This window comes from Taudactylus pleione, unplaced genomic scaffold (genome assembly GCF_031769625.1).
Source record: "Taudactylus pleione unplaced genomic scaffold, aTauple2 ptg000513l, whole genome shotgun sequence".
Lineage (NCBI taxonomy): Eukaryota > Metazoa > Chordata > Amphibia > Anura > Myobatrachidae > Taudactylus > Taudactylus pleione.
In genome coordinates this window covers 974,683-995,167 of record NW_028284915.1, presented here as the reverse complement: position 1 = coordinate 995,167, position 20,485 = coordinate 974,683, and the positions used below count along the sequence as shown (strand labels likewise).

At 43.3% G+C, this 20,485-nt stretch overlaps 1 protein-coding gene across 1 annotated transcript in view; it reads right to left on the bottom strand.

The window, feature by feature from the left end:
• The window catches only part of LOC148501567 (putative ATP-dependent RNA helicase DDX60), a 600,786-nt gene that overhangs the window by 247,860 nt on the left and 332,441 nt on the right, over positions 1 to 20,485 (bottom strand). Inside the window, exons 24-26 of the mRNA XM_088450267.1 lie at positions 14,834 to 14,959; positions 7,719 to 7,843; positions 2,740 to 2,895 (exon numbers count right to left, since the gene is read on the bottom strand). Of these exons, the coding sequence (XP_088306393.1) occupies positions 2,740 to 2,895; positions 7,719 to 7,843; positions 14,834 to 14,959 (407 nt within the window). The remainder of the gene's footprint in view (positions 1 to 2,739; positions 2,896 to 7,718; positions 7,844 to 14,833; positions 14,960 to 20,485) is intronic.

Below are 20,485 nucleotides of genomic sequence, written 5' to 3'. Positions count from 1 at the left end.
GCACGTGCGGCTACTGCGCACACAATTCACAAACCCAGAAAATAATTTTTTTTTGGTTTGGACTGGAGTGTACTTTCGGGGGTTACAGCACCCTTTAACGGTCAAGCCAGCCGGCCCTTTACTTATGACACAGGCGCACTCTTGGCACTACTTTGTTGATGCACGTGCGGCTACTGCGCACACAATTCACAAACACAGAAAATAATTTTTTTTTGGTTTGGACTGGAGTGTACTTTCGGGGGTTACAGCACCCTTAACGGTCAAGCCAGCCGGCCCTTTACTTATGACACAGGCGCACGCTTGGCACTACTTTGTTGATGCACGTGCGGCTACTGCGCACACAATTCACAAACACAGAAAATAATTTTTTTTTGGTTTGGACTGGAGTGTACTTTCGGGGGTTACAGCACCCTTTAACGGTCAAGCCAGCCGGCCCTTTACTTATGACACAGGCGCACGCTTGGCACTACTTTGTTGATGCACGTGCGGCTACTGCGCACACAATTCACAAACACAGAAAATAATTTTTTTTTAGGTTTGGACTGGAGTGTACTTTCGGGGGTTACAGCACCCTTAACGGTCAAGCCAGCCGGCCCTTTACTTATGACACAGGCGCACGCTTGGCACTACTTTGTTGATGCACGTGCGGCTACTGCGCACACAATTCACAAACACAGAAAATAATTTTTTTTTTGGTTTGGACTGGAGTGTACTTTCGGGGGTTACAGCACCCTTAACGGTCAAGCCAGCCGGCCCTTTACTTATGACACAGGCGAACGCTTGACACTACTTTGTTGATGCACGTGCGGCTACTGCGCACACAATTCACAAACACAGAAAATAATTTTTTTTTGGTTTGGACTGGAGTGTACTTTCAGGGGTTACAGCACCCTTTAACGGTCAAGCCAGCCGGCCCTTTACTTATGACACAGGCGCACGCTTGGCACTACTTTGTTGATGCACGTGCGGCTACTGCGCACACAATTCACAAACACAGAAAATATTTTTTTTTTGGTTTGGACTGGAGTGTACTTTCGGGGGTTACAGCACCCTTTAACGGTCAAGCCAGCCGGCCCTTTACTTATGACACAGGGGCACTCTTGGCACTACTTTGTTGATGCACGTGCGGCTACTGCGCACACAATTCACAAACACAGAAAATAATTTTTTTTTAGGTTTGGACTGGAGTGTACTTTCGGGGGTTACAGCACCCTTAACGGTCAAGCCAGCCGGCCCTTTACTTATGACACAGGCGCACGCTTGGCACTACTTTGTTGATGCACGTGCGGCTACTGCGCACACAATTCACAAACACAGAAAATAATTTTTTTTTGGTTTGGACTGGAGTGTACTTTCGGGGGTTACAGCACCCTTTAACGGTCAAGCCAGCCGGCCCTTTACTTATGACACAGGCGCACGCTTGGCACTACTTTGTTGATGCACGTGCGGCTACTGCGCACACAATTCACAAACACAGAAAATAATTTTTTTTTAGGTTTGGACTGGAGTGTACTTTCGGGGGTTACAGCACCCTTAACGGTCAAGCCAGCCGGCCCTTTACTTATGACACAGGCGCACGCTTGGCACTACTTTGTTGATGCACGTGCGGCTACTGCGCACACAATTCACAAACACAGAAAATAATTTTTTTTTTGGTTTGGACTGGAGTGTACTTTCGGGGGTTACAGCACCCTTAACGGTCAAGCCAGCCGGCCCTTTACTTATGACACAGGCGCACGCTTGGCACTACTTTGTTGATGCACGTGCGGCTACTGCGCACACAATTCACAAACACAGAAAATAATTTTTTTTTGGTTTGGACTGGAGTGTACTTTCGGGGGTTACAGCACCCTTAACGGTCAAGCCAGCCGGCCCTTTACTTATGACACAGGCGCACGCTTGGCACTACTTAGTTGATGCACGTGCGGCTACTGCGCACACAATTCACAAACACAGAAAATATATTATTTTTTTAGCACTTGGGGGGAGCACCCCTGATGGACAGAGCACCCCCTGGACAACACTACAGCACCCCTTTAGGACTGGGACACTGCACAGGACTTTGGAGTGGACACAGCCCCTATGGAGAACTGACTGCACAACACAGTCCAGCCAGCCCCTATGGACTTTGAAGTAGTGGACACAGCCCCTATTAACAACAGCAGCACAGCACAACACAGCCAGCCCCTATGGACTTTGAAGTAGTGGACAACAGCAGCACTACACTACACTACACTACACAGCACTAACTCCCACCCTCCCTCTTCACTGTCCACAGCCGAGTGAGAAAATGGCGCCGACGCGGGTACCTTATATAGGATCCAAAACCCGCGAGACTCGGAAGGCGGGATGATGACGTTTTGCCTCGATGTCAGATCCGAGTCAGGCGGGAAAAGTCGAGCCTGACTCGGATCGGACTCGGATCGGGGGGGCTCGGGGGGGTTCGGATTTCAGAAATCCGGACCCGCTCACCCCTAATATATATATACATATATATATATATATATATATATATATTTATATATATATATATATATATATATATATATGGATATATACTGTAATTGTGACATCACTTTGTTTCTCAGTGATGTCACTAGCTCCTAATAAACTTACAGGCTGAATATTATTCTAGTTCACAAAAGGGCTGTGCCTATTCTGTGTAGATGGCAAGCTCATTTTAAAATGTATGTGCATAGTAAATACATTACATGGAATCCTTTATTATACAATACTTACCTAAGACTTTTTCCTAATTTGTCTGCTTTTTCATGAAGTTTCTGGATCTGTTTCTCATCATTTCCAGATATTTTGTCAGTTGCTTTATTTCTCCACTTTTCAAACAAATGCATTCCCAGCACTTTTGCCAATTTTTCCACTTCTTTTACATCAAATCTAAAATAGATTAGATTTTGAAGATAAAATCATATTAATAATTTTGGTAATCTCTTTAATGTTATAAATAGCAGTACAATAATGCATACTGTATGTGCCTATGTTGGTGGCCAGTGCAAGGGTGGGACAATTTGCATTACTTTGAGCCACAAAGCAATACTGTAATCCCTCAGTGGGGGCTATGATGATTCCATTCACTGAGAATAGCGTCATCATGAAACCCTAGAAAGTGGCTGGGATGTGGGATAGTTGTAGTATTAAACTTGTCCTTTAAAAAACCAAAACAATATATGCAAGTAAGGATGGGTATATATCCCGCAGCTCAGATCAACAAATTATAAGTAATATTTGGATACAAACTGGGTGTTCAATAATTAAATCTAAATTGAGAATAATGAAAAAAATATTGTTTTTCAAAAGCAGTATTTCTATTATATACACAGCAATTAATAAATGTTATAGGTGTATATTTATCACAATCCACATTTTTAATGCAGATGTGCTAAAAAAATTTACACCTAAATTAATAATGTGAAGAACATTTTCTCGAGAGTTTACCAAAACGCTCTGATAAAAGCCCATTCTGACAAAGAGCTGGAAGCAGAGAGATGGCTCACTGCATAACTGGGGGTCAACATAGGGATCTAGAGCATCACTCTCCGAAAAAATCTGTGGAATAAAGCCCATAGACTACTATAGGCTAATGCCATCTGCAGATGGCATTAGCCACTGATGCCAAGCTCTGAAATACTATGCATTCCTGAGCTTGGTATATAAGACAGCATAGCAGCCTTTATAGAAACCTGCTTTGTGGTTAGAAATGGAAGGGCCGGTGCCAATGTAGGAGATATCTAATGCGGTTCCTTCATGTTAACACCCTGGGATACTAAATATATGTGTGGGTTTCTCACAGATATTGTTTAATAATATATCACATAATGTTAGTCTACTAAATGAAAAGATAGGAAAATAACTGTGAATACAGAGAAATATCAGATCTTTTAAATATGTTACTTTTTCTCTGCTCACAATCAATGCAAAATACAGGTGATTATGAAACATGCTATACAGAAATATATTATAGAAATAACTTGGACATCATTTTTGAATACAGAATTTATTTATGAAAGTCTGAATGTGCTAAATAAATAGAATTAGTTGTTGAGAAATTAAGGGGTATATTTACTAAAGTGCAGGTATTTAGAAGTGGAGGTGTTGCCCATAGCAACCAGATGTACGCATGCGCAGTTCACAACAATTGGCCGATTGCGTACATCTTTGCTGAATCAGGCCCAGTGTTAGCAACAGAAAGAGGGAAAGGGTATACGTTCGGGAAGCCGGCGGACGCAATGCCGACCGCCGGCTTCCCGATTGCTTAATCCCGGCTAGGATTAAATGGCAGGCATCTAAATCTAGATGCCTGTCATTTTACTGATGCCGGGAGACCGGCGCCTGGTATATCGATCGAAGGGATGCCGGCACCGGGCGCGGACAGCCGTGGGGGGGGGTTAGGTTTAGGGCTCCCGGGGGGAACTTAGGGTTAGGCACCCCCCCGGGAGGTTAGGGTCAGGCTAGGGGAAGGGGGGGGTTAGAGTTAGGCACCCCCGGGGGAGGTTAGGGTTAGGCAACCCCCGGGGGACTTAGGTTTAGGCGGTGGGGAAGGGGGGGTTAGGTTTAGGCACTTAGGGAGGAGATTAGGGTTAGGCACAGGGGGAGGGAGGGTTAGGGTTAGGCACCCTAAAGGAGGATTAGGGTTAGGGGGTAGAATCAGGTTAGTTTATACTTACCTTTAGGACGATCGCTATTTCCTCCTCTGTCGGGCTGCCGCTGCCGGGATTTCAACCGCCAGCCATGTGGCCAGCAGTAAATCATACCGAACCCAGGAAAAGGAACCCTGGTTGGGGAGCTTGGATGCAATGCAGGTAATCTTAAACCACGTTCAGCACTATGATGGCCATTTATGAAGTCAAATGACACTTTGGCAACAACTCTTCAACATGCTGCCTGTGATTCTTACAACAGCCTGCTTTGGTACTAGAGTGGAGTTTAGTCAGTTAAAAGCTATGCCTCATTTTACTGTTCTGTTATATAAGGTAGGTCTGTAATAAAAAGGTTATTATATTAGAAAGATTTATTTTCTAAATTACACTATAATTAAAAGAAATCAACATTAGGCTGTAGAAAAAAAATGTGAAGGATAATATATTATTGGTAAATGAGCTTAACCAAATGAGTGAGATTTAAATTTCTCTTTCCTCCATCTGTTGTACTCTTGTGAACCATAGAGTGTAGTGAGGACCTAGCACTTAATATGTTAACTTTTTAGGGTACTGTATATAAGTTCACATGAATAAATAATTAGGGGTGTGCAGGCCACTTTTCGTGTTTCGTGTTTTGGTTTTGGATCTGGATCTTTCTTCGTGTTTTAAATCTGGATTGGTTTTGGATCTGGATTGGTTTTGCCAAAACCACCCTTCCGTGTTTTGGGTTCTGGGTTTTGTGTTTTGGATCTGTATTTTTTTTTTTAAAAGCATAAAAACAGCTAAAATCACAGAATTTGTGGGTTTTTCTGCTCCTATGCTATTATTAACCTCAAAAACATTAATTTCCACTAATTTCCAGTCTATTCTGAACACCTCACACCTCACAATATTGTTTTTAGGCCAAAAGGTTGCACCAAGGTAGCTGGATGACTATGCTAAGCGACACAAGTGGGTGGCACAAACACGTGGCCCATCTAGGAGTGACACTGCAGTGGCAGACAGGATGGCAGTTTCAAAAACTAGGCCCCAAAGAGTACATAATGCAGAGAAAAAAAAGAGGTGCAAGATGGAATTGTCCTTGGGCCCTCCGACCCACCCTTATGTTGTATAAACAGGACATGCACACTTTAACAAACCAATCATTTCAGCGCCAGGGTCTGCCACATGACTGTGGCTGAAATGATTGGTTTGTTTGGGCCCCCACAAAACAAGTTGGCAATTAATCTGTCCCTGCACAAAACTAGCTCTACGGAGGCAAGATGTCGTCCTCATCCTCCTCATCCACCGATTCCTCACCCTCTTCAGTGTTGTGTACATCCTCACAGAGTATTAATTCATCCCCGCTGGAATCCACCACCACAGGTCCCTCTGTTTGAGCCACAAAATTTTTGAAAATATTGTATCAAATTACCTGCAGGCAGTATAAGGTGTATATAACACATACATCCATTCTGTGTTTATATTTGGATCCTATTCCCAAGACATTTCATTATTAAATGCAAATATTCCAAAATATGGAATATTCCGTTATCCAAAATACCCCTGGTCCCAAGCATTTTGGATTTGGGAGAATCAATCTGTATATATATATATATATATATATATATATATATATATCATCTTTATTTTACCTTATATGGGGGTGTACTCATTTTCTACAAGTAAAAGTCTTTGCACTGTATGTATGAATAACACTACAGTAGTTTTACTGCTGAACGCATACTATACATACATAGCAGATCATTTCCCCATCTTATGTCACAAAAGGTGGAATAAAAAAGAGTTATTCATTTTGTGTGTCATTGAGTTTAGTACTGCAAACATTCTATACTAAGATAAGCAATTTTAAGGTAATAGTATGAATGATGTGGTACCTACTTGTTGGACACTGTCTTACTGTTTTGTTCAGAATAGGAATGTAGGCATTGAGCTAACAATAACTACTATTATTAGCTAATCACTGATTTTTTTTTCATCTGCAGTGAAATAAATAGCATGCATATAGACTGGAGTAAGGAAGCATTTGTTTGAAGATATCTTGCTCACTGAAAATGGAAATACACTACCTTTTGTACTAATGGCTACTATTCCTACATTCTGGACACAATTGACTATATATACTGTGGCAGCTAAATAGTACAGTGTTTAAAGATTCTCAGTAGCAGAACCGGTGAAATCACAACATCAAAAGAATAATCTCTCAGCTATTGAAATATATAATTAATTTTTAGGACACTGGACCTCATTCAGACCCGCTCGCTAGATGCAATCGCTCGCGTCCAGTGTATGCAAATTTGTCAAAGTGATGACATGGGAAACGATCGCTCGCCAAGGCATAAGCACACCCACTTTGGCTGTGCGAGCGATCGCTCTGTGTATGCAGACACCCATAAGCGTATGTTGAGATGCCCACTAGAGCACGTCATCTCCAGGAAGTGTATTAAAACATTGGTACATCGAGCACCATCTGTAGCAATCGCAGCGCTTGTGGTTGCCTTTGCCTGCCGCAAGCACTGCGAGGACTTCAGTGTAAAAAACAGGCATGTGACGTGTACTATGACGCTGCCTGTTCATTATACACGCCTTAAAAACGGCATTGAAACACAGAGACACGCCTGTGTTTGCACCTGCACACCCGCATTATTAGTGTCCTGCCCCTGTTACCACCCACAAATGGCCTCTCCTGTCACTCATTTCACTGGGCTGTCTTTGCTGGGTGAGCGAGCGGGATGCGATCGCACAGAGTAGTTTGCACACGTGCAGAACAAAGCATGCACATGCGTGTTCGCAAACCATCGGGCCGCTTGCGAGCGCACAGCGCTCGCGAGCAGGTCTGAATGAGGTCCCCTGTCCTCAAGGTGTAGGAGGTGGGTGAGATGCTTGTACTGTGGGTCAGATGCTTGTTGTGATGCTTGTGTGTAATAGTGAGTTCATACTTTACATTATCAAAACAGCAAGAAGCTAACACTGAACAGTATATTTTACCATCCTGGTTTAAATTTGAAGACTTGCATTTTTAGATATACTGTAGTAGACTTTCATTAAATTCCATTTACTTACAGAAAAAACAGCGCAGGTAACTTGTTGATTTTTTCCAGCTTTTCAACAATTAGAGGGAAGTATTTGTGACAGTTTTCCTCCCCATATGGTTCATATGTTTTGAGACTTTCCAGCAATTTTGCAACCTTAAAGAAAAATATTTTTAAAAATATATAGTTTAATAACTGTTTTGGAATGTTGTGCTTGTTTTTTGTTTTACAGTAATTCTGTTTCTGGGAAACAAATATTTTTCAGGGTGATCATCATTTGAATCAAAAATCAAGTTTACATTTGTCACTACAGCTTCCAATTGACAAAATGGGAAGTAACACTAAAGTAGCACATGTAGCAGTTATGGGAATGACATGCATAGAGGAGAATGATCCTGGAGGAGCCCTCTGTTCAGATTAGGGGTGAGCGGGTTCGGATTTCTGAAATCCGAAAACCCCTGAGCCCCCTCGATCCGAGGCCGATCCGAGTCAGGCTCGACTTTTCCCGCCTGACTCGGATCTGAAATCGAGGCAAAACGTATCATCCCGCCTTCCGGGTCTCGCGGGTTTTGGACCCTATATAAGGTACCCGCGTCGGCGCCATTTTCTCACTCGGCTGTGGACAGTGAAGAGGGAGGGTGGGAGTTAGGGCTGGCTGGGCTGTGTGGTGTAGTGTAGTGTAGTGTTGTAATGTAGTGTAGTGTAGTGCAGTGTGGTGTTCTGCTGTGCTGTACTGCGCTGTGCTGCTGTTGTCCAAAGGGGCTGTGTCCACTACTTCAAAGTCCATAGGGACTGGCTGGACTGTGTTGTACAGTCAGTTGTCCATAGGGGCTGTGTCCACTCCAAAGTCCTGTGCAGTGTCCCAGTCCTAAAGGGGTGCTGTAGTGTTGTCCAGGGGGTGCTCTGTCCATCAGGGGTGCTCCCCCCAAGTGCTAAAAAAATAATATTTTTTCTGTGTTTGTGAATTGTGTGCACTGTGGCTGCACGTGCATCAACAAAGGAGCAGCGCCAAGCTTGCGCCTGTGTCCCATAAGTAAAAGGCCGGCTGGCTTGTCCGCACTCCAAACAAAATAAAAAAATATTTTTTTTTTGTTTGTGAATTGTGTGCGCAGTAGCCGCACGTGCATCAACAAAGTAGTGGCAAGCGTGCGCCTGTGTCCCATAAATAAAGGGCCGGCTGGATTGACCGCTAATGGGTGCTGTAACCCCCAAAGGGCACTCCAAACAAAATAAAAAAATATATTTTTTTGTGTTTGTGAATTGTGTGCGCAGTAGCCGCACGTGCATCAACAACGTAGTGCCAAGCGTGCGCCTGTGTCCCAGAAATAAAGGGCTGGCTGGATTGACCACTAAAGGGTGCTGTAACCCCCAAAGGGCATTCCAAACAAAATAAAAAAAAATATTTTTTTGTGTTTGTGAATTGTGTGCGCAGTAGCCGCATGTGCATCAACAAAGTAGTGCCAAGCGTGCGCCTGTGTCCCATAAATAAAGGGCCGGCTGGATTGACCGCTAAAAGGTGCTGTAACCCCCAAAGGGCACTCCAAACAAAATAAAAAAAAATATTTTTTTGTGTTTGTGAATTGTGTGCGCAGTAGCCGCACGTGCATCAACAAAGTAGTGGCAAGCGTGCGCCTGTGTCCCATAAATAAAGGGCCGGCTGGATTGAACGTTAAAGGGTGCTGTAACCCCCAAAGGGCACTCCAAACAAAATAAAAATATATATTTTTTTGTGTTTGTGAATTGTGTGCGCATTAGCCGCACGTGCATCAACAAAGTAGTGCCAAGCGTGCGCCTGTGTCCCATAAATAAAGGGCCGGCTGGATTGACAGCCAAAGTACACTCCAAACAAAAAAATATATATTTTCTGTGTTTGTGAATTGTATGCACTGTAGCCGCACGTGCATCAACAAAGGAGCAGCGCCAAGCGTGCGCCTGTGTCCCATACGTAAAGGGCTGGCTGGCTTGTCCGTTAAAGGGTGCTGTAACCCCCAAAGTACACTCCAAACAAAATAAAAAAATATTTTCTGTGTTTGTGAATTGTGTGCACTGTGGCCGCACGTGCATCAACAAAGGAGCAGCGCCAAGCGTGCGCCTGTGTCCCATAAGTAAAGAGCCGGCTGGCTCATTTCTTAAAGGGTGGTGTAACCCACAAAGTGCACTACTCTCCAGCAAAAATAAAAAAATATTTTCTGTGTTTGTGTGCGCCTTAGCCGCACGTATATATCAATATAACATAAATGGAGGACCAAACTTTCTCCGATAAAAATAAAATAGGGAAAGATCAAGAACCACTTCCTCCTAGTGCTGTTGCTGCTGCTGGGAGTTCTTCATCATACCAGAGAGGAAGTAGGAACACCACTACTTTTACTAAACAATTGACCCTCCGCAAGTCCCTAGTGAGGAGGATGAAGTACGACAGCAGTCATCCTGAAGCAAAACGTACAACTGAGGCCTTGACTGCTATGTTGGTGTTAGACGTGCGCCCGGTATCCGCCATTAGTGCAGTGGGATTTAGACAATTGATGGAGGTAGTGTGTCCCCGGTTCCAAATCCCATCTAGATTCCACCTGCATCCTCAAAGCAGCAGCGACAAGCGTGCATCTGTCTGTTAAAGGGTGGTGACACCCTCAAAGTGTGCTCCACAAACAATAAAAAAATTCTTCTTTTTTTTTTTCTGTCTTTGTGAAATGTGTGGGCTGTAGCCACACCTGCATCCTTAAAGCAGCAGCAACAAGCGTGCATCTGTCTGTTAAAGGGTGGTGTTACCCTCAAAGTGCGCTCCACAACCAATAAAAAAAATAAAACATTTTTCTGTCTTTGTGAATTGTGTGGGCTGTAGCCGCACTTGCATCCTCAAAGCAGCAGCGACAAGCGTGCGTCTGTCTGTTAAAGGGTGGTGTAACCCTCAAAGTGCTCCAAAAAATAAAAAACTATTTTTGAAATGTGTTTGTGACTTGTGTGCGATGTAGCCGCACGTGCATCAACACAGTAGCAGCGCCAAGCGTGCGCCTGTGTCATAAGTCAAGGGCCGGTTTGGACATCTGGTCTGGACTGAAGGACGTGCCAACAATTTCTGACAAGTCTACTGTCACTGCATATGATACTGTCCTCAAAGCAGCAGCGACAAGCGTGCGTCTGTCTGTTAAAGGGTGGTGTAACCCTCAAAGTGCGCTCCACAAACAATAAAAAAATTCTTCTTTTTTTTTCTGTCAATGTGAAATGTGTGGGCTGTAGCCGCACCTGCATCCTTAAAGCAGCAGCGACAAGCGTGCGTCTGTCTGATAAAGGGTGGTGACACCCTCAAAGTGTGCTCCACAAACAATAAAAAAATTCTTCTTTTTTTTCCTGTCTTTGTGAAATGTGTGGGCTGTAGCCGCACCTGCATTCTTAAAGCAGCAGCGACAAGCGTGCGTCTGTCTGATAAAGGGTGGTGACACCCTCAAAGTGTGCTCCACAAACAATAAAAAAATTCTTCTTTTTTTTTCTGTCTTTGTGAAATGTGTGAGCTGTAGCCGCACCTGCATCCTTAAAGCAGCAGCGACAAGCGTGCGTCTGTCTGTTAAAGGGTGGTGCAACCCTCAAAGTGCGCTCCACAAACAATAAAAAAATTCTTCTTCTTTTTCTGTCTTTGTGAAATGTGTGGGCTGTAGCCGCACCTGCATCCTTAAAGCAGCAGCGACAAGCGTGCATCTGTCTTTTAAAGGGTGGTGACACCCTCAAAGTGTGCTACACAAACAATAATAAAATTCTTCTTCTTTTTCTGTCTTTGTGAAATGTGTGGGCTGTAGCCGCACCTGCATCCTTAAAGCAGCAGCGATAAGCGCGCGTCTTTCTGTTAAAGGGTGGTGTAACCCTCAAAGTGTGCTCCACAAACAATAAAAAAATTCTTCTTTTTTTCTCTTTGTGAAATGTGTGGGCTGTAGCCGCACCTGCATCCTTAAAGCAGCAGCGACAAGCGTGCGTCTGTCTGTTAAAGGGTGGTGTAACCCTCAAAGTGCGCTCCACAAACAATAAAAAAATTCTTTTTTTTCCTGTCTTTGTGAATTTTGTGGGCTGTAGCCGCACCTGCATCCTCAAAGCAGCAGCGACAAGCGTGCGTCTGTCTGTTAAAGGATTACATCGGTGACAGCATCCAAGTAGGCATGTCAGACAGTCCGTACATGTACTGGCAGGAAAAAGAGGCAATTTGGAGGCCCCTGTACAAACTGGCTCTATTTTACCTGAGTTGCCCCCCCCTCCAGTGTGCACTCCGAAAGAGTGTTTAGTGCAGCCGGGAACATTGTCAGCAAAAGGCGAAGGAGGTTGCTTCCACAAAATGTGGAGAAGATGATGTTCATAAAAATGAATTATCAACTTTTCCAGGGAGACCAGCCTCCAGAACGTACAGAGGGACCTGTGGTGGTGGATTCCAGCGGGGACGAATTAATACTCTGTGAGGATGAGGATGTACACAACACTGAAGAGGGTGAGGAATCTGTGAATGAGGAGGATGAGGACGACATCTTGCCTTCGTAGAGCCAGTTTGTGCAGGGCCAGATTAATTGCCAGCTTGTTTTGTGGGGGCCCAAACGAACCAATCATTTCAGCCACAGTCGTGTGGCAGACCCTGGCGCTGAAATGATTGGTTTGTTAAAGTGTGCATGTCCTGTTTATACAACATAAGGGTGGGTGGGAGGGCCCAAGGACAATTCCATCTTGCACCTCTTTTTTTTCTTCGCATTATGTACTGTTTGGGGCCTAGTTTTTCAAACTGCCAAACTGCCGCCCACTCGTGTCGCTTAGCATAGTCATCCATCTACCTCGGTGCAACCTTTTGGACATAAAAACATTATTGTGAGGTGTGAGGTGTTCAGAATAAACTGGAAATGAGTGGAAATTAAGGTTTTTGAGGTTAATAATAGCATAGGAGCAGAAAAATCAACACATTCTGTGAATTTAGCTGTTTTTATGCTTTTTTAAAAAAAAATACAGATCCAAAACACAAAACCCAGAACCCAAAACACCGAAGGGTGGTTTTGGCAAAACCAATGCAGATCCAAAACACGAAGAAAAATCCAGATCCAATACCAAAACACAAAACACGAAAAGTGGCCGGTGCACACCCCTAGTTCAGATACACATTCATTTACAAAATTAACAATTTTGACAACTACATAGAATAAGAGGAAAGTATACTTGTTACAGGAACCTGTGTATATTTGGTAAGAATGCTATTAGTATACTGTATTGCAGTTAGTGTAGATGAATGCAGCTTAGCAATGATATGGAGAAAAGGAGATTCCTTATAAATTCTTCTAGGTGTGGCACCTAATTATTAATTCCAATGTTAAAGAGCATACAATATACAGTTAGTATTTTCCATTTATATAAGTCAAAGGCTGTGTAATAATAATAATAATAATAATAATAATAATAAAAATATACATGTAATAAATCTTAAGATAATAAGCAGAATTTAGCACTAACTGCTGTCTCAAGGCTGCTTGCAGGATGATTGTGGGCCTAATTGAATAGCTCTGGACACTTTACATGGGAGTACAGACCACATAAATCAACCTGCCGCAAACTGAATCTGCCCCTTAGGGGCTGATGTTGAATTAGGTGTTACCCATTTTCTTCTAGTAAAATATGTAAGCTTATACTTCTGTACACATGCACATAAAAATACATATGCCAAATATCTGCATGCAGGCCTATCACTTGCACCTACTTACGCATGGAATCGGTATGTATTATGGCCGGCCGAATGACCGGCGGTTCAAATCCCGATACAAGAAGCCTGGAAGGGATGAAGATCCTGACAGGGGTTTTTGGTAAGTACTACTAACCCTGCTCCCCCCCTAACCCTAACCCTCCCTTAGGGGTGCTTAACTCTAACCTCCCTCCCTAGTGCCTAACCCCCCCCCCCAAGTGCCTAAACCTAACCCCCCCATCCTCACAGCCTAAACCTAAGTCTCCCGGGGGGTGCCTAACCCTATCTTCCCCCTGGGGGTGCCTAACCCTAACCCCCCCTTTCCCTAGACTAACCCTCCAGGGGGAGTGTCTAACCCTAAGTGCCCCCCAGGAGCCCTGACACCTAACCCTCTCCCCCCCGTGGCTGTCCACAACCACCGCCCGGCTTACCTTAGTTCGGTATACCGAGCGTAAAGCTCCCAGCGCAGGTCTAATGACAGGCATCAGGATTTTGACGCCTGTCATTAGTACCCTGCCGGGATTTGACAGTCAGGAAGCCGGCAGTTGGCATTTCTACCGTCTGCTTCCTGACTGCATCCCCTTACGCATGGAGAGTTGGAACAAAGAAAAAAAGTTTGTATAACTGAAATGAAGGCAGACCCACACAGAGATGCAGGTATGCTTGTCAGTAGCTCTATCACTTGTGGGTGCAAATATACATTAAGGGGTAAATTTACTAAGGATTTTATTCTGTCTGAGTTTTAAACATGCTTGACATTGCATGGTCATGAGTGAGTTTGTTTCAAAGAAACTCACACATTTATTAAGATTCGTGTTTGCCAGAATCGTGTTTTCTGATAATGTATGCAATCGTGTTTAGTCGTGTTCTAATTCAGTCATTTTGTAACCAAATAATTTTCTATTGAAAGTACTTCCAAATTTGGTCGATGATGTATTGAATAATTTTTTCATTTTTGAATGTGATTTACAGTTCGATTTGTGTTTTGTCACCCGTTTGCCTTTAGTAAAGCTCTGTGTTTAAAAAACAGGGCAAACACGCCCGTGAATGGCATCTCGGACAGACATATTTCTAAATAAATTTACCACTGAGGATCAAGAGAGTTGAAAGCACTAGCTGGTCACTATTGATTGGCTGATGACCTATGAAGCTGATACTGTGGATATATTATATGATTTTGTGGGTGTTGTTTAGGTTTACTTTTTTGCTACTTTCATTTGTACATGAGAAGAATGATTATAACTGACGCATTATAGAAGGTTTTTTATTTAAATCAATCCTAAAAGCAAAAGCAGTTTTCCCTTCCCTTCAACTAAGCATGATGCCCTAAGCATTCAATAATGAGTAGTGGCTTAAATGAAACTGATATTGAGATATAGAATCAGTATGAGCAGCTTCTAGTGAGATCCAACAAAATATTTATTTATTGGTAAATGCAAAATGGTTATAATTACCTCTTCATCATGTCCCTTATGAACCCAGTCAAGAAATTCTGTCTTCAATGCATCTTCATATTTAATTGCATCATTCTTTTTGATTATTTTGTCCTTTAGATGTACATACTCCTCAGGATCTAATGCCTTCAATTAAAAAAAAAACATTTATATATAAAATATACTGTAAAATATGGCCCTGATTCAGAGCCGGACGCTCTGACCAGAGCGCTCGCTCTGAATCAGGGCCCTCCTCCATTAAAATGGAGTGTCCTCCTGGACGCTCGTATAGCTGTGGGTCACCACCCACAGCATATACGAGCGTCTAACAAGATGGTCGCGATGGTCTTGACCATCGCGACCATCGGACTTGCGAGTGAAACCCTGTGGTCGGGTTTCTCAACCACAAGCCCAGGAGTGATTTTGGCTCTATCAAAGCCAAAATCACTCCCACTGACATCACTAGTGATGTCAGTGGGGCCGGCTTCAGATGGTAGGCGTTCCCATGGGAACGCCTCCGTCTGGCAGGCACGCCCCTGGCACGCCCACCAAAGGGGGCATGCTGTCAATCAACATCGACACTACGCCCCCTTTGGTGCGAGACCCGGAGCGATGGAAAGTCCTTCGCTCGCCGGGTCTCGCGCATGCGCACGACGGAGCTCCCTCCGTCGTGCGCATGCGCAGTGGGGACCATTGACCCACTTGCGAGCGTACTGCCGCTCGCCAGTGGGTCTGAATGACCCCCTATATTCCTAAAATGAAATCACCCCATTAAATATAAAATTGTATATGTTACATTAAAATACTTATGTTATAGTGTTCTGTAATGAAATGCTTAAATGTCAGTGGACCTTATATTGGAATACTGCAAAAGGCAGTAGTTCATTCTGATAAGGTATTTTGCTAATTTCTTTCATTTCTGTGTTGATCTATGATAACAATTCTAGCACTTAGGTGATTTTATGATCCTCAGACTTAGTAATTGGTGTGCAGGTCCAAGATCTTTTAGCTTGAAACTGTCACTTAGAAACACTTACTGTAGCTAGTAGTAGTTCATCCACATAAACAAGTATAATAAAAAGTTATCTCTCTTTACACTTGAAGTAAAGAGAGAGGAGTAGCATGTAGCCAGGGCGTCCAGAGCATGTGCGTGCTATGGCTCCCCCCCCCCACCCCCCTCAAGTGTTCCAGGGAGGAGGGGGGTCAATATGGGATTAAAGTAAAGAGAAGTAAAAATAAAGATTAGGGGCAGCCCTCTGTAGTGGTGCCCATATGCAGTGCCCCCTGTAGTAGTGCCCATATGCAATGTCCCCTGTAGTGGTGCCCATATGCAGTGCCCCCTGTAGTTGAGCCCATATGCAATGCCCCCTGTAGTGGTGCCCATATGCAGTGCCCCCTGTAGTGGTGCCCATATGCAATGCCCCCTATATGCAGTGCCCCCAGTTATTGTGCCCTTTAAAGTAGTGCCCATGTAGTTCTGCCCCTTAAAATAGTGCCCCCCCATGCAGTGCCCCCTGTAGTGGTGCCCATATGCAAGGCCCCATGTTGTGGTGGCCATATGCAGTGCCCCTTGTAGTGGTACCCATATGCAGTGCCCCCAGTAGTGGTGCCCCTTAAAGTAGTGCCCCTGAAGTTCTGCCCCTTAAAGTAGTGCCCCCCATACTGTGGCCCCTGTAGTACCCATATGTAGTGGTGCCCATATGCAGTGCCCCCTGTAGTGGTGCCCATATGCAGTGCCCCCATTAGTTGTGCACCTTAAAGTAGTGCACATGTAGTTCTGACCCCCCTGTAGTTCTGCCCCCCTGTAGTTCTGCCCCCCCTGTAGTTCTGCCGCTCCCCCTCTAACTAGATCCAGCAGGCATGGCCGTCCAGGCTCCTCAGTGCGCTGGTGATGTTATGACATCACCCGCGCACTGCATCACTGGGAACACTGGCCTCTGAAGTGATCGGAGGCTTCCTTAGCCTCCGATCACTTCAGAGGCCAGCGTTCACAGTTCAATGCTAGCACCCGGCAGGCTGTCAGCTTAGTCAGCTGCCAGGTGCACAGTGCGTTGCGCCTCCGGACACCTTCGGCACTTGGAGCTTGCACTCCGCTGGAACTGTCCTCCCTATACCCCTGAGTAGAGACAATGGTAAGTTTTGACCGAGTAAAGTACATCTCCAGCAGTACACTCTCTAACTTGTTGTATCATAATGGCCACTTTGTTTAAGACTATATTATATATTATATTATAGTAGTGTTCTGGTAGTACCATATACATTTCTTCTTCTAGTTCACTGTAAAAGTAGGATGAGTCAAAGTTCAACTACTATAGTAACAAATCATACATAGTAGATATGCCAATGACCATGCCTAGCATATTGTATCTTGTAACAGGAAAGAAGATCTCTCCATAGTAATTGCCAGAATTTTTAAGTGAAATCCTTGGCAACAAGTTGGACTTTGTATTGTGCAAGACTTCCACCCGTTAAGCTTCTTACTAAAGACCCACTTGTTCTTGACAGTTTTGCTCTCCACCATAGTACATGTGTCATTATTGTCTGAACTTGTAAGATCTTTATTTATAGCTGACTTTCAGTCTTGCCAGACACTACAGTACTTGACTCTGTTTCTTGGAGGGTTTGAGGTCTACAGCAGACAGTCTGTAAACTCTTTATTACAGTACACCTTCCAGAAATTTCCCTTTGTTGCTCCTCACAGAACTCCTGCTCCTTGACTAATCACTAATTACTACTGTTTCAGTCTCTGACAAGCTTTCAGCTGCAGGCAGGTCAAGCATCACAAATCTTTCTCGTGTGATGATGTGTTGCTTGTCTTTAGCTAAAGTGGTCTCGTGAAATGCTACATCTATAGGGACACTTGTTTGCTTACCCTTCATGCAACTTTCATACTCTGGTATTTTAAGATTGTTCACCAACATCCCAGTTGCCATGCCCTTTAGAAGTTTTTGTATATTGTCATTCCCTGGGTGACATAGTCTTCTATGCCATGGCGACTGGTTGGAGTTAGAAGCTGTTATCGCACAACATTCTTCAGTGTGCAGAATATACAGTTGTTGACACTGGATTGCTGTTGCAAATACAGTCCCTCTTTGGTTATACACAACACACTTTCCCTCTGCTAACTGGACTTTGTATCCTAGATCAAACACAAATAATATATCTTCTATGTCTGTAATAACTGGTTTGTACTTAATTCATAAGCATACAGTAATTTTGCAGACTTTAATGGCAATTAGGACTTTATATCCTCTTTCTTTGATGTTCACAGACATGGTTTAATGACTTGAACCAACTATCATTGCAGCTAAAGTGCCTCATGGCTCCTAAGTCCATATACCAACAATCTTTGCTACATTCAATGCTGGCTCATTTCTACTGTCACACTTATGTGATAAGGTACCACTTGGTTAACTCACTCTGCACTCTGATGCATTTTGTCTCAACTTATGATACTTGAAACATATGTACTTTGGATTTTTAGGTTTTTCGTGCTTTGACAGAACATAATTCTCAGCATTAGTTTCTACAGGTATGCACTCTTGAAACTGCAGTAGCTTGGCCCATACAGTCTCTGTTAATAGCTTAATATCACAAGACTCTGAAGCTACTACTAAGGAATCATACTCTGACATAAAGTTTTGCAGCATCACCATTGCAACCTACTTGTCATCTACTTAGACACTTGCTTAATTTAATTGCTGGGAAATAGACAACATGTTATATATTTGTTCCTATTTTTGCATTGATTTGTGCCATATAGAGAATGCCTAGAGTTAATTTGTCTCATTAGACCTTTGTCTTCATAAAAAAATCTGTAAAATCATCCACTTACATTGTGAGGTTATTTTCCATTAATGAAGGAGTTTACATGCTATCCACATTATGTGAGCTTGGATTATCACTGGGATTGCTAATAATCTTTCAGAATTTTTTCCATTTTAATTGCATCTCCATGGCAAAATTCCATGTGGAATAATTCTCTGAACCTGCTCACTTTTAAAAGCTCATACTGGTCCCTGCTGTACATTTTCATATAGGTGAATCAGGGATTTTCTGTACTAACTCAGATCCTCTTATTCCTTGTTATTGCACTTTGGGCCTTATTCAATACGGGGTTGCTATTCTGCTAATGTGCATGCAATGCAATTGCTAATATCAGCAGTGATACGTAAATGCATTGTGATCGCAGTATAGCATTGCAATCACAGCTTAACATAAGGACGCCCACTTTCCCTTAAACATTTCCGTAATACTTAGCAGAATAGCAAAATCATCTAGTTCCATCAGACCCATATGAACACTTGCACAAGCCCTGACCTTACTCAGAAATTGCTAAGAGCCACGTACGCTATCAGTGATATGGCTGCGTATGGCCATGCAGTGGATAATTTAAGCACATTTTGGAGATCATACTTCCATGAAGAGTCCTAGTGCCCAGTAGCTATTAACAGAGGCAGTGGAGAGAACACTCCCCCCTGAATCTCATTTTCATATCTATACTAACAATGTGTCAGTAATTATTATTACCCATGATAATGTATGGATCAGTGATGCAAGTTATATATCTGTACTCCTGCAAGGTTTTCTCAATGTAAATCTCAGCACATCAACTGGCCTCAGAGATTAACACCTCTATAACAAACACCTATCTCAGCTCACAATGTTTAACAAATTGTTTTTTTTTCTAGATTTTATTATGATAATTATAGATGGATGACAAATGTTGTGATGATGTGCATAAAAATAATTCCACACAATAGAGGTGGATTATTTAGAAATTTGCCTAGGCATGACAATAGCCTTTTTTTTATCATGGGCAAGAACTGCTTCCACTGGTGGCTTAGTTACTTTGATACATACAACATTCCCATCATTAACATCCTCAGCAGCCTCAGAAACACAAATATCCCATTCACACTTTTGCACTTCCACACTACTCACCATCGTTGCTTGTGCTGCATATCCCCACATTTGCTGAGGATGCATAAATGGTGGAAGGAGGCTTCTCTAAGAGTACAGTGGGCCTTATTCAGCACGGATCACAAATGCAACCATGTATGCAGATCGGCTGATGGTGCGATCATGCATGCACATAGGAATCCATCTCAGAGTGAGTGACAGGTCGTGAGCATTTTGGGGTGGTCATGGGGGAGTAGTTGGAGAAACACAAGTGTGCCTATCCATTTGAATGGTGCTGCATGGGTATGCATAAATTAGCCACTGTGACAGCAGTGGCAGCCTGTGTACTCACTATGTGTGATGAGACTTGCAATTTCTGAAACAGGTCAGAGCTGCTGTAATTGTGTGTGATGGGCCAATGTTACCAATGTGTATGCAGGACTGCAAGGTATTACGGGTGTGAGAAAGTGGTAGTGGGCATCTCTATGCTGGCTGAGTGGTGGTAGACATTAGCACATTTTCGCAGCAGCACTGTGTGTGATAATGGAGATGTAACGCAATTGTGAACCCTGTGCTAGAAATATCAGACTCACACATAGCTCTTGTAGCCAGGGGTAAATTTACTAAGAGTAATGTTTGGTTGAGATTGCGATCACGGGTGTGTTTGGGTATTTTATAACTCGGATATGAACTAACAATATGAAACTATCTTTAAAACACAGGTGAAAACACAAATAGAAATGAATACACCATAGTCTGAACACAGCAGTA